The sequence below is a fragment of the Gymnodraco acuticeps genome, unplaced genomic scaffold (assembly GCF_902827175.1).
Source record: "Gymnodraco acuticeps unplaced genomic scaffold, fGymAcu1.1, whole genome shotgun sequence".
NCBI classification, from domain to species: domain Eukaryota; kingdom Metazoa; phylum Chordata; class Actinopteri; order Perciformes; family Bathydraconidae; genus Gymnodraco; species Gymnodraco acuticeps.
Genome location: NW_022989867.1, coordinates 237,682 through 251,863, shown reverse-complemented (window position 1 = coordinate 251,863; position 14,182 = coordinate 237,682). Strand labels below are relative to the sequence as shown.

The 14,182-nt window shown below is 40.1% G+C and overlaps 1 protein-coding gene across 12 annotated transcripts in view; it reads right to left on the bottom strand.

The window, feature by feature from the left end:
• Window positions 1–544: 544 nt before the first annotated feature.
• Window positions 545–14,182, bottom strand: part of ppp6r3 (protein phosphatase 6, regulatory subunit 3) — a 34,036-nt gene continuing 20,398 nt past the window's right edge. For 5 of the 12 annotated variants that reach the window (XM_034196159.1, XM_034196196.1, XM_034196230.1 and 2 more), the window contains exons 23-26: window positions 12,365–12,382; window positions 10,616–10,723; window positions 9,901–9,957; window positions 545–2,631 (exon numbers count right to left, since the gene is read on the bottom strand). In XM_034196159.1, coding sequence (XP_034052050.1) covers window positions 2,580–2,631; window positions 9,901–9,957; window positions 10,616–10,723; window positions 12,365–12,382 — 235 coding nt within the window. In that variant the 3' untranslated portion in view covers window positions 545–2,579. Of the gene's footprint in view, window positions 2,632–6,229; window positions 6,326–9,900; window positions 9,958–10,615; window positions 10,724–12,364; window positions 12,383–14,182 lie in introns of all 12 variants that reach the window. The other 7 variants (XR_004566910.1, XR_004566911.1, XR_004566913.1 and 4 more) reach the window with 7 other exon arrangements.

Sequence of the window (14,182 nt, the reverse complement as noted above, 5' to 3'; positions counted from 1 at the left end):
TATATATAGTTTTTTACTTACTGATTTAACGTGACAAATTTTAAAGGACATCATTTATCTGACAAATCTTACAATCATTTTTTTGGAAATTATTGCTTAAATTAAATAGCTCCAAGTTTTGTCGAGGCTCCACAGCTATTGGCCAAATGAAAAGAAAAAAAGCATTATACTGACCTTGTCCAGGTTTTCCATGACTGAAAGAAATTGACATCTTGATCTGCGGCCACCATCACATCCAAAGCCTAATATCTGGTTCATTTCTGGCTAGTATCAATGCAGGAAAGCCTCACAGAAATAACGCAACACTTTCACTCAATTACTATCTAATGCCGTGTTTCACATTAAATGTAAATGCAGATTCCATCCAGGCTTAAAGAATTTGATAGACCAGAATATCTCCAATATTACAGATATCTTGATTAGACAGTTAGAGTGCTGTATTTAGTACTAACAACATATCTCTAAAGAAAGATTGTGAAACTGGCCTAATAAACTTCAGTCATGACAATCAAGCCCAAGAAACCATCTGGAAAGACCACTGAACTTCAGAAATTAAGATGACATTTAATTAATAATCTGACAAAAAAGTGGGTTGTACCATCATCATGAAATAGTGAATCATTTGTTGCCAAGATGAAGAAAAAACATTTGGTGAGGGGAATCAAAGTGGTTCCATGGGAAGGAGGAAGGCTGCAGAGGAGTGTGTTTTCTAGCAGCAAAGACACCATTTCAATGGCAGCTGCAGGTAGATGCAATGCTCTGTTTAAGGCTCAGTGCCATGAGGACGGATATTCAGCATCAGCACTGCCAATCCAGATGTTCAATATTTAATCAGTAGACAAAAAATTGGCCCATCACAAAAGTTGGTCCTCTATTTATCATGTTAAGAAAATAAAGTTAAGCATCTGGCGGCTGACAAGCTACACATATTTCTGGAGGATTGGTTAAGACCAACCCTTAGCTAAAAGGCCATAAACACACAGAGCAACTACAATATGTCCGGACTCTAACACGGCTGGTTTTTATGTTTGTTTGAAATTCATAAATCCACCGCCTCATGAAGGCAGAGTTTAAAAAAAAAAAAAGGGGTTCATTCAAAGAAAAAAAAGTGGAGGATGCATTCAGACTGACAATAGCATTAATAGTCAAACTTCCTAGGTTATACCTCAGACAAAAACAAGGTCTGATGGAGGTATTGCTTTAGTTACTGCTGACAAAGTAACGAGTAAAGGCTCATAAAAGAATGCACATCATATTGTGATCAATTTATCATCCTATCCTTCCGCAATCAACAACTAGCATTTAAACAATTTCCCCATTCACTTTAATTTCTTCACCAGGACTGTGCACACTGATTTGATTGGTTAACATCATATTTTCAACAGCAGCTTGTAGAGGTAGCTGCTGCGTTTTCTAACAGTGCTGCTGTCAGTCTGAACACAGATTAAGAATAAACACCTCTGGTTGGAGCTTGATCAATAGACAATATCAGCAAATGTATGATTGTAACTTAGTTTTCTTAATAACATCCTAAAGTGACTGAGTTACACCTACAGCAGCTCCAGGAGGCGGGTCATTTCTTCATTTGCTAAATTATTTTATTTGTGCCAAGTAAGCCTTTAACAGCCAAGTTTCCCTCACCTTCCAAGTTCTGTTAAAAGCTGTAGCTACCTCAAATCAAAGCTCTCAGTTGAGAACCACTAGTCTAGAAAAAAAGATTTAAAAAAAAAAAGAGGTTCTAGGAAAACAAGAATAGATTTCCAGCTGTGTTTCTGCCGTGGTGACGACGTTTAGTCTTGTAGCTGCGAGGTAGGAACCCGGTTAGCACGAATGCAGCCTGTAGAAGGGGAGAGGTGTGTTGGCATGGCTCCTTGGTAACAAAACAACCATTATCTTACTCCTATAATAAATGAAAAATAATTATACCAAAAAGCGTGACAAATCTTACTCAATGGAGAAGAATACAAGAGAAAAACATTTACAAATCATACCTGCAGCAAAATAAAACTGTTTCTAAAAATGTGTTTCAATTGGAAGAGCAGCTCTGCTCAGAGACACAGACCAATGGTGCGTGGGAATTTAAATATAGCAACTGTTGTATTCAGTTAGCAGGATAACAGAAACGCGCAGTAACAACAGCTGGGTGAGTGGGTGAGACACCAACCAGCTAGTCCTGTTTCTGTGGCAATTCATCTTATGTTTCTGTATACATTTTTCTTTTTATAAAATATTTTTATTCATACAATCATTTCTTTAACTATAGCAACATTACTATTTCATTTTTGAGTGGCAAGATATCAGTCGCACATCACCTCATAAGAACAATAGTATATAAACAAATGCAGAAAAAAATGTATTCTGTATCCTTTTGAGTATGTCTCTCGTTTTGCTTTTCAGTTCATCGTGTGTCTGTACACCTGTCTTCTGTCTCGTCAGTGTTGAGCCAATGGGAGTATTGCTGGTCCTGGTGGGGGCGTGTGATTGGTGCAGCTCTGAGCAGTGGCCGACCGCTGGCAGGAGGGGGGGGGGGGCCCTGCATGGCAGAACAGGCTGGACACTGGCCGGCGTTCGGCTCCCCCTCACGCCGGCCCGTTCACAGATGGCTCTGAGGACACGGCACTCTGGTCCAGTCTGGGGGAAACGCAAGGATGGAAATATGTAACCATTTAATAATAAAATATTGGAATACATAGCATTGTGTGCAAGTAATGGTCAAATATTGGAACATTTAAAAAAACGCACAACAGCACAGCTTCAGGTATACAGTGCATCCGGAAAGTATTCATACCATAACTTTTTTCAAATGTTATGTTATAGCCTTATTTCAAAATTGATTAAATTCATTTTTGTTCTCAACATTCCACACACAATACCCCATAATGACAAAGTGAAAACGTTTTTAAATATTTTTTTGCAAACGTGTTAAAAATAATTAAATGAAATATCACATGTACATAAGTATTCACACCATTTGCTTTGACACTGAAAACTGAGCTCAGGCGCATCCCGTTTCCACTGATCATCCTTGAGATGTTTTTATAACTTGACTGGACTACACCTGTGGTAAATTCAATAGATTGGACATGACGTGGAAAGGAACACACCTGTCTATATGAGGTCCCACCGTTGACAGTGCATATCAGAGCACAAACCAAGTTATGAGGTCCAAGGAATTGACTGTAGACCTCAGAGACAGGATCTGGGGAAGGGTACAGAAAAATGTCTGCAGCATTGAAGGTCCCAACGAGCACATTGGTCTCCATAATTTGCAAATGGAAGATGTTTGAAACCACCAGGACTCTTCCTAAAGCTGGCCGCCCAAACCAAACTGAGCATCGGGGAGAAGGACCTTAGTCAGAGAGGTGACCAAGAACCCGATGGTCACTGACAGAGCTCCAGTGTTCCTCTGTGGAGATGGGAGAACCTTCCAGAAGGACAACCATCTGTGCAGCACTCCACCAATCAGGCCTTTATGGTAGAGAGGCCAGAAGGAAGCCACTCCTCAGCAAAAGGCACATGAAAGCCCCCATGGAGCACCTAGAGGACTCTCAGACCATGAGAAACCAAATTGTCTGGTCTGATGAAACCACATTTGGCCTGAATACCAAGCATCATGTCTGGAGGAACCCAGGCACCGCTCATCACCTGGCCAACACCATCCCTACAGTGAAGCATGGTGGTGGCAGCTTCATGCTATGGGGATGTTTTTCAGCAGCAGGAACTGGGAGACTAGTCAGGATCAAAAGGGAAAGATCAATGCAGCGAGGGGATGAAAGATCAATGCATACAGGGAGATCATTGATGAAAACCTGCTCCAGAGCGCTCTGGCCCTCAGACTGGGGCAAAGGTTCACCTTTCAACAGGACAACGACCCTAAGCACACAGCCAAGATCACAAAGGAGTGGCTTCAGGACAAGTCTGTGAATGTCCTTGAGTGGCCCAGCCAGAGCCCAGACTTGATCCGGATTGAATATCTCTGGAGAGATCTGAAAATGGCTGTGCACCGACGCTCCCCATCCAACCTGATGGAGCTTGAGACGATCTGCAAAGAAGAATGGGAGAAACTGCCCAAAGATAGGTGTGCCAAGCGTGTAGCATCATACTCAAGAAGACTTGAGGCTGTAAGTGCTGCCAAATGTGCTTCAACAAAGTATTGAGTAAAGGGTGTGAATACTTATGTACATGTGATATGAGTGTTTTGTTTTTAAAGGTCCCATGACATGGCCATTTCTACTGATCATAATTCCATTGTTGAGGTCTACTAGAATAGATTTACATTGTTCAATGTTCCAAAATCACATTGGTTTCTCATACAGCATCTCTGTATAGTATGTGTCTGTCCTACACACCTTGTTGGAGCTCCTGCCCCCCCCTCTCCCTCCCCTCTCCCTATGAGCCCACTGTGCTCTGATCTGTGATTATGTGTTACAATGGCATTTGTTAGCAACCAGAAAATGACACCAGTAATGACAAACAGATGAGAATGCTGCGTGGGGTCTGGGTGCCGTGTTGGCGGGACGTTGCGGGGCTCGCTGCTCCGCCCAGTGGGGCTCGAGGAGCGGACAGTGTGAGGTGGATTACTGGTGTCGTTTCCTGGTTGCTGCATGGGGTCTGCGAGACAGCGAGACACCACGGAACTCAGCCTGAGCACACACACGTGTGCGAGCCGACCATGGAGCCGAGGCTGAGAAAAGATAAGGTGTGTGCCAGCGAAACTCTGCGAAGTAGCGAGGTTGAGAAAAGATAAGGCTGAGTGTGTGTGTGAAGAGCTCCGCGGATTGGTCCATTTGGACCTGGGTATTCACACGTCACAGAACCCAGGAAGAAAACAATGGAAAAAGAGAAATGTCCAACGAGGCGTTCTGGGGCAGCATAGATAGGTCTTTTCTGTGTTAAGAGTTTTACTCGCTACAGGGTGTACTTTGAGGGTTTGTGACTCTGCAGACCGTTTACATACAGAAAAAGCTACATAACACACAAGGGGACGGGTAATAACCAGAAAAGCATGACACAGGACCTTTAATTAATTTGCAAATATTCTTTTAAAACGTTGTCATTATGGGGTATTGTGTGTAGAATGTTGAGAAAATAAATGAATTTAATCCATTTTGAAATAAGGCTTTAACATAACAAAATGTGGAACAAGTGAAGGGGTATGAATATTTTCCAGATGCACTGTATATTTGTACCAGCAGGTAGACTTAGTGGGTGGACGTTTCAAACAAGGATAACAGACAAAAGCTTAAAAGTACACTTCCAATCTGGTCCCTACACCCTTTCCACATTAAAGGGGCCCTATTCTGTTCATTTCCAGCTTCATATTAGTATTTAGTGTCTCTACTGTGACATGTCTCCATGCTTTAAATGTTCAAAAAGCTCTTTATTTTTCTCATACTGCCTGTGCTGCAGCACCTCTTTTCACCCTCTGTCTGAAACCAGAGCCCAGTCTGCTCTGATTGGTTAGCTGACCGGCTCTGTTGCGATTGGTCAACCGCTCAGAGATGTCCAAACCCTTAGCCTCTTTAAGCTCTTTTTCCAAACAAACTAGTGGAAGTAGGAGTTATGAAATCCTCCAACAGGGAGTCTGCATCGATCCTGACGAACCAGCTATTTTTTGTATATTTACAGCGACTGTTGCAAAACCCCAGCAGCTCATAAACATCCGATTTAAAAAAGAAAAGGAGGTTTACACAGATAAAAGCAATGCGACTCAAGATTTTGTTATAATTATTTGTTGTTGATAAAGCTATGGTATCAAAAAGTTACATAATACTCAATTTGGTTGAGTATATCTTAAACTTTGTTCAAGGAATTTATTTTGTGAGATCTAAAAAGCAATATTTTAAGTTTAAACTCCAAAATGGTGAGTTTTAAGTCAATACCGGATCACATTTTAAATTAGAGTTTAAAGCAGGGGTGGGGAACCTCCGGGCCGTATACGGTCCGCGAGACCATTTGTGTGTTTATATTAATGTATAAACACACACAAAAAATCAACTGCAATAAAAAGAAATCTAGACCGCAATAGAATTAAACAAGCGACTGCCTGTTTTTCCTGGCCAAGGTCAGGTTCCTTGAACACAACACGAGCATAACGTGTCATCACGTGGTATATCTCACGTCTTCAATATTAAACGAGACCGTCGGTGTCACTTTCTTTTTTTTTTAATGGCAGTGTTTTGAACTGGCAAACACTTCACTTTATGTCAGATTTGTCTGCGATGTTCACCTGGTTCTGCTGTGTTAGTTTCTGTTGTGTTCACTCTTCGTGCAGTTCAGTATCCAGTGTTCCTCAGTTTGTTGCATTTAAGTTCTCATTCAATTCCTGGAATTCAAGGTACCTGCTATGAGTGTCTGCATTTTGGTCCGTACGCCTTTTACACACTCTCCAAAGCATAACATAAAAACAGTGAAAACAGAAAGATACCTGGATTAAGAGGTTGCTTTTTCTTTGCACAGCATGAAAGAAAGGCGAAATCAATGAGCTGTGATATTAGTTTTTTTTTTAGCAGAGGTTGAGTTCAATAATTTGTATGACCCTCGGAGGATGTGGTAAAACTTGAAATGGCCCTTTAGAGGAAAAAGGTTCCCCACCCCTGGTTCAAAGGATCAACATGTAAAATGTAACACACGTTGAAAAAGAGGTTTACATTTTGTATTTTAAGCTAGTTATAAAGTATGATGCATCATAGTGTTGTCACGATACCAACATTTTGGTTTCGATACCGATAACAAGTCAAGAATTGCGATTCCGATTATTTTTCGATACTTTTCTTTTATTATTTTCATGATCAATACAATTGTAGTTTATCTGTTAACCTGTGAGGCCCCAAGCCTGTTTTTCAGGTTTCAGGCTCGAAAATGACATTCCCAGAACAAATGACCATATCTTCCCTTCTAAAAAGGTTTAAACTAATAATCTTTTTTCTCAAAGTAATGATAAACCTGTGAGTTGGATGTAGAAAAGTCAGAATCAATATAGATGTTTTTTATTTTAAAGAAAATTCAGATTGAACATGGTAAAAAACTGTAAATTATAGTGTCCGTCCAAAAAATATGTTGTACTTATAGTGAAAACTAACCTTGGATGATGGGTTAGTAGACTAAAAGCTTTAGGAATCCAAAGTACAACATATAATAAGTACCCTGTATCAAGATTGATGCAAAACAAGTGAAATTTGACCTTTTTAGAGAGATTTAGCAAAAAAAACCTCTTCTGAGGCCATTTTCCATATCTCTGGCCCCCCTTGTTCGATTTTGACATGCGACATATCTTACTAACCGTCAGAGCCAATAGAATCCAAGGGAAATCGTCCCGCACACAATCATGTAACAAAAAAAAAAAATGGTGGCCTCTGCGCATTCTAGCTTTCAGCAGAGGGGAGAAATATCGCTGCTCTGATATAAAGCAACGGAAAAGCTGTTTTATTGCTTATGGATTATCAGAACATTTCAAAGGGGACGCAGTCACATTGGATTAACCTATGGATTAACTACATCATCGTTTTTTATCGTTTTAATGCCATTGAAGACCAGTTTAGACCAGACAAAGACGAAGGTAAGCCATGTTAGCGTTGTGGGATACCTAGCGCAACTTGTTTTGATGTACGTTTTTGTTGATAACGTCGCGAGTTTGTATCTTTCAGTGTTGAGGTGGGCACCGTTAGATTCTGTGTCTCCTTGCGATGATAAACGATGTGTTGGATGTGCCCCTAGGATAAGTAATAAGGGAGCTATGAGTGATTATCGGTGCAGTAGTAGGTTAGCATTTTTCGATCAGGGGTCATTTAGATGCTTCTTATGAGACTTGTGTTTTGTTTTGGTAAAAATGGTTTGTATCGTCAGTTAGCTGAGATTATTTCCGTTAATCTGGTATAACACATTAATAGGTTCTTAAATATTAAGATCCCCTGAGACACAGTGTCGTGTACAAACCATTTTTACCAAAACAAAACACAAGTCTCATAAGTAGTATCTAAATGACCCCTTAGTGAAAAATGCTAACGGACATTGGCACAGAACTCAAGATAAAAGTACCCTTATTACTTATCGTAGCTGCACATACAAGATATCCGATTAAAGCTGAGGTTCCACAGATTATTTAGGTATATAGTATCATCACTGAGTGATCCGGACTCACGACAGGGGAAGCAAACACAGACATTACAACACGTACCTTTACGGAGCTTCTAGGGAGATCGTCTCACTGTAGCTGTCAATCTGATCAAAAGACGTGTTCAATGGCATTAAAACCAGAAAAAACGCGGCTGAATCTGTTAATCCATAGGTTTTTAACGTCTCTGATAAAAAAATTATTTAATTTATAATCCATAATTCCATTTTAATGTAAAAATCGGAGAGCAAATGTTAGCTGCTAATGGTAGCCACCAGAGTGGCTGCTGCTTCCGGTCTAGGCTATGCGGCAGTCTCTCACACACACATTACCAAATAAGGACTATGTGGGAGTTCCCCTCGATTCCATTGGCTCTGACGGTCAGAAAGAGATGTCACATGTCAAAATCCAGCAAGGGGGGCCAGAGATATGGAAAATCCACCCAAATGGCCCCAGAAGAGGTTTTTTTTTTGCTAAACCTCTCTAAAAAGGTCAAATTTAACTTGTTTTGCATCAATCTTGATACAGGGTACTTATTATATGTTGTACTTTGGATTCCTAAAGCTTTTAGTCTACTAACCCATCATCCAAGGTTAGTTTTCACTATAAGTACAAAATATTTTTTGGACGGACACTATAATTTACAGTTTTTTACCATGTTCAATCTGAATTTTCTTTAAAATAAAAAAACATCTATATTGAATCTGAGTTTTCTACATCCAACTCACAGGTTTATCATTACTTTGAGAAAAAAGATTCTTAATTTAACCCTTTTAGAAGGGAAGATATGGTCATTTGTTCTGGGAATGTCATTTTCGAGCCTGAAACCTGAAAAACAGGCTCGGGGTTTAACAGGTTAAGTGTTTTCTTACAACTTTATACTTGAGTTTATGTGATTTCTTTGATAGTTAACTTTATATTTTATTAACATGTAATAGTACAGTAATATAAATAATTATTGACAAAATGTACATTGCAGATGTTAGCCACATTGGTAAGTTAGCTAAAAAGATAGCCATATTAGACAGTTATCATTGCCATTAATTGCCTCGTCAAACTACGAAAACGTTCGTTTGTCACAAAATAAATTACACTTGTTTGACTTAGATTTGAGAGCATGGGCTGAGCATTATGTAATTATGTTATCTATCACATTCGCTAACCTGTCTGTCTTTAAATTATTTAAACAGCTCTGGATTCCGGTCGGCGGGTGCTTAGCCAAGTCTGATGTGTTGGCTCCCTTGGTTTGCAGGGATCTAAAACATGTCTCACAGACAGGCCTCGTGGTGTCCGTAGGCTTGCCCTCACTGTCAGAGATATAGCTCAAATACTTCCTAATTTCGCTTCTGGCGTCTTTTTTATCAACAAGCCGAGGCGCAGCGGCAGTTGCACTCCCACTTGCAGCCATGCTTCTCGTTTTCTCACATGCTCTGGCAGCTAGCGCGTGCACGAGAGAGGGGAGGCACTTAGAGCGTGCTTGAGAGTGGAGGGACTGCAGGCACGGCTGCAGTGCAGGGAGTGGAAGCAGAGCACTGAACACACACGGCTCTTATTAAAACGGCGCTTTCTCACCGAGTACTTTCCCCCGTCATTCTTAAAGTACCGATACTAATGAAACGGCAGGGTATCGCGGTACCTTTCAAATATCGGTACACCGTGCAACACTAATGCATCATGATTTAAAGTTGAATCATGATTTACATCTTGTTTATAAATGAATCCTTGCAAGTACTTTTGAGTGGTTCCTTGTTAGAATGGTACAGACAGTAGAAAGCAGTCAGACTTACTTGGCCTCCTCGCTGGCCGACATTTCCTCCAGAGGACCGTTTGGTAGCTTCTCACTGCTTACAGGGAACACAGGAGGAGAGAGAAAAGTTAAGAATCATATAACATGATTTTAGTCCAGTCATATACCTAGTGATAGAACCATATCAAAAGCAGTCCAAATAGATGTATTAAAACAAGATGCAGGAGTTGCTCTTAAACTCTTAATATAGAACATGCCCGCTTGAATGTCACAGGATCTACAAAGCAACTAATTACAGGACTTTTACTAAATGATGCAAATTTAGATTTTTTTTATTGTGATGGCCAACTCTGCTGTAGGTGCTGTGTCTGTTTCTGTGGACAAAGCCTGTGTACTTGTGTGGGGTTTGGACTTTTACAACGTGTTGTTCATAATCTATGAATCATTTCACTAACAAAAACTGAAGCAGATCAATGATCACAAGTACATAAAATAACTTAACATTTAAGCACTTTTTGCTTTTCTACCTACTACGTGCTTTCCTACAATATTGTACTTCCCAATTAATTGTTCTACTTTGATTGTGCTTTTATTTGATTTCCAATCATGTTTTAAAATGAACTGAACAATGCTGCTAGCTGAATTAGGGTGTCAATATGATGGATACAGTTACAGGGAATATAAAATGCGACAGCATCAAACTTTGTTAGACACTGAAAACTCATGTTTAGTGAACATGTAGTGTTGGTTCTGACCCTGTTTTGGGACAGCTGGCTGTGGCTGAGCTGTTCACGCCCGTTCTCTCCGAATCCACACACTCCCCTACTGAGTATTTCTCTGGAGAAGCACTCTTCTCTTCATCACTGGAACACACAGATACACACAAACACACAGATGAACATCAATACCATGTGAGGGGAATCGAAGCACCCACCTTCCCCACAGAAACACACAGAACAGAGTGAGACGTGAACAGTGATGCATGCTCAACTGACTGACAGAGCGCACTAAAACAAAAAGGATGGACGTGTTGAAATGAGGAAGTGTGAATAGTATGTGGGAAAAGCTTCAAAATGTACAGCAAATGGAGAAAGTTTGGATTGTTTTGCGACAAAACTCTGTTTATCGTTTAGTTACAGAGCCAGGAAACAGTAGGCATGCCTACAAACTCATTTGGACTCTGATTGGACCAAAATTGACAGCCGTCAGTCTTGCTTCGTCTCGGAGAACCACCAATAATCTTGATGAGGCCTCAATCAACGCACAGAGACATCCATTTATATTCTTATACTTTAGGTGCCACATCATTGATGAGCATGTGTTCATATAAAAAACAAAACAAGCGGTCATGCTGCTAATGACAATATGTTCAATTGAATGGCTCTGATTATCTTTACATTTTCCAGCGCAATACCATCTTTTCTTTTTAATTCATAGAGTTATGTAAAGTAACTAAGCACATTTACTCAAGTACATGTTTCAGGAAATTGTACTACTTTGTACTGCACCCCCACTACAATTCAGAGGTCAATTACATACTTTTGCTCCACTTTATTGATGTAATGCCTTAAGTTACTTTGCAGACTTAAGAGTAATGATGTGAAATATAATCAAGTGTTGAATCAGACTTTAGTTCCACCTGGAGTAAATTCACAAGCTACCCTGCAGTATACAAAGTCATTCAAACTAGCTGCTCCTTTACCAGCTGTGATTAAACACATACTAAATTATAATCAAAACACATATTGTACATTATTCTGAAATGGGCCAATCTGTATTACGAGTAATATTACTTTTGGTATTTTGATGCCTATACTTTTGAGCTCAACGTCAGACTTTGGATGTTTAAGTAATAACAGGATTGCCACACACTGTACATCAGCCAGGAAATATATTGTGTGGTTATTCAGGTGTCTACATCCCAGTTTGTTTTTGAAAATGTGTGCAACTAAAATGACATTAACCTATAAAAGAAGGCTATCGATATGATACATTATTAAACACTGATTTCATTTAATGAAATAACATGTTCCGTGCACATTACATTTTTGTATTTAATTCAAATTAGTACAAGTAAAAATGCCTTCCTACTTAAAATATAAGTATATAAACAAATATAAATAATTGTTGTAGGAATATTTTGCTTTTTTTATGATTTAATGCTTGCTGTATGTAGAGTGTTGTGTTCAAAAAAAGTTTTGAGTAAACTGTATTGTGAGTTTAGTGCGTAGTGGACTTAGTTACACATTCAAATTGCCCGTTTGAGTCTTAACTCGCAATCTTAAGATCGATGACCCAAAGCACATAAGGAGGCAACCCTAAACGTAAAATACTGCACTGAGACAACACCTTGGGTAGAAACGCATGCAGAATGGAGATAATGAAATAAACAAACAAGGAGCTGAAACCAAAGAAGATCAAAATTGGGAAAGAAAAGTTGGTGGTTGACGTGACAACAAGACTACATCACGGCTGCAGGCTGATCTCTGATTGGCTGTACATACCGATAAGATTTCAAAACTCTGAAGAAGACCACACCCACAACGCACAGCAAGAGAGAGGAGGGGAAGCTCAGGTTGTAAGAGTCGCTCAGTTCATCAGACAGTTGTTATTTACTCAGACAGATAGACAATATAATGCAGCATCAACAAGGAGACAGAAGGACAGAGGACTCTGGGAGCAGTGTGTGTGTGTGTGTGTGTACGTGTGTGTGTGTACGTGTATGTGTGTGTGTGCGTGCGTGCGTGCGTGCGTGTGTGTGTGTGTGTGAGAGATGAAACAGGACAGAGGAGGATGTAAGAGGTCAATTACTGTGGATTTCATTTGAATATTTTCTGGAAAGAAAACATTGTTCAAACTTGTCCTGCAACAAAAAACGCAAGTGATGGGGAACTAAAGCTCAAAGTAAAACTTGTGCCCTAAACACTTTTAGTGGAACGTCGCTAGCATAATTAGCTCAGGTTAGCACAACAGGCTTTCCGTGTGAGTCACACCACAGCGGGACCAATTAAACCCATCGTGTCCGCTCATGATATAACAGCTACAATATCAACAGAGAAAGACTAGCATGGTTTGATGGTGGCTGTTCTGAGCTCCATGTTCACATCTTAATACAGCACAAAACATACTTTTTTAAATTGTTATTATCGTTTAAAAATTGCAAAGGGTAAACTAATTGAAACACTACTCCTTATTGTTTTGCTTGTGGTTTCTTTTTTTGTCAGCAGGATTGATGCAACTTGGAAGGATGAAGCAAAGAAGAACCCATTTCATCTTTAAGCTGAACATGGTGGAGATTTCTTTACACAGGAAAAGCCATCACGGAGGGCTACGTTCAGATGGCTACGTTCAGACGGCTACGTTCAGACGGCTACGTTCAGACGGCTACGTTCTGACGGCTACGTTCAGACGGCTACGTTCAGACGGCTACGTTCAGACGGCTACGTTCAGACGGCTACGTTCAGACGGCTACGTTCAGACGGCTACGTTCAGACGGCTACGTTCAGACGGCTACGTTCTGACGGCTACGTTCAGACGGCTACGTTCAGACGGCTACGTTCAGACGGCTACGTTCAGACGGCTACGTTCAGATGGCTACGTTCTGATGGCTACGTTCAGACGGCTACGTTCAGACGGCTACGTTCAGACGGCTACGTTCAGACGGCTACGTTCAGACGGCTACGTTCAGACGGCTACGTTCAGACGGCTACGTACTTTTGTATATGATATGTATATGATAGCATTGTCCGTTTCATAATATAATAAATGCTTTTCAGTATGAATCTCTTTTGTGACAGGTGGTTTTTGTGAGTGTTTAGTGTATTAAAGGGTTGGAAATGGAAATGTTCTTTTATTCCAATGTTGCCAGTGGGAAAATAAAGCCTTAGTCACCAGCAGTAGGATTTTCTCTGCGTTTCACACTTGCTGTATTCTCTGTTTGAAAATTAACGTTTCCTCCCATATACCAAACTTACAACAGACCTTGACTGCTAAACCTGGTATGGACCAAACCAGGACTTCTGTTTACAGTTATGCTCCTAGTATTTAGCCCTACATTTAGAGTTTTTGATTCTGAAAAAGGTACTCATAATATTGTAGAATATAATTTCAAGGGCAAAACATATATTAACTGTAGAGCATTACTTTCCAATCCGTTATGTGAGCTATAACCAACATATATTATTAGCCAGTGAAAGAATGAGCTCAGTATGTAAGAACGCTGAATAAGTCTGAGGGCCCTATTTCAGCCCAGCTCAAGCTTAGGTTTTTAATCTATCTAATTATGACCTAGAAACTTTTTGTGTTGCATTTTTAGTTTTGAG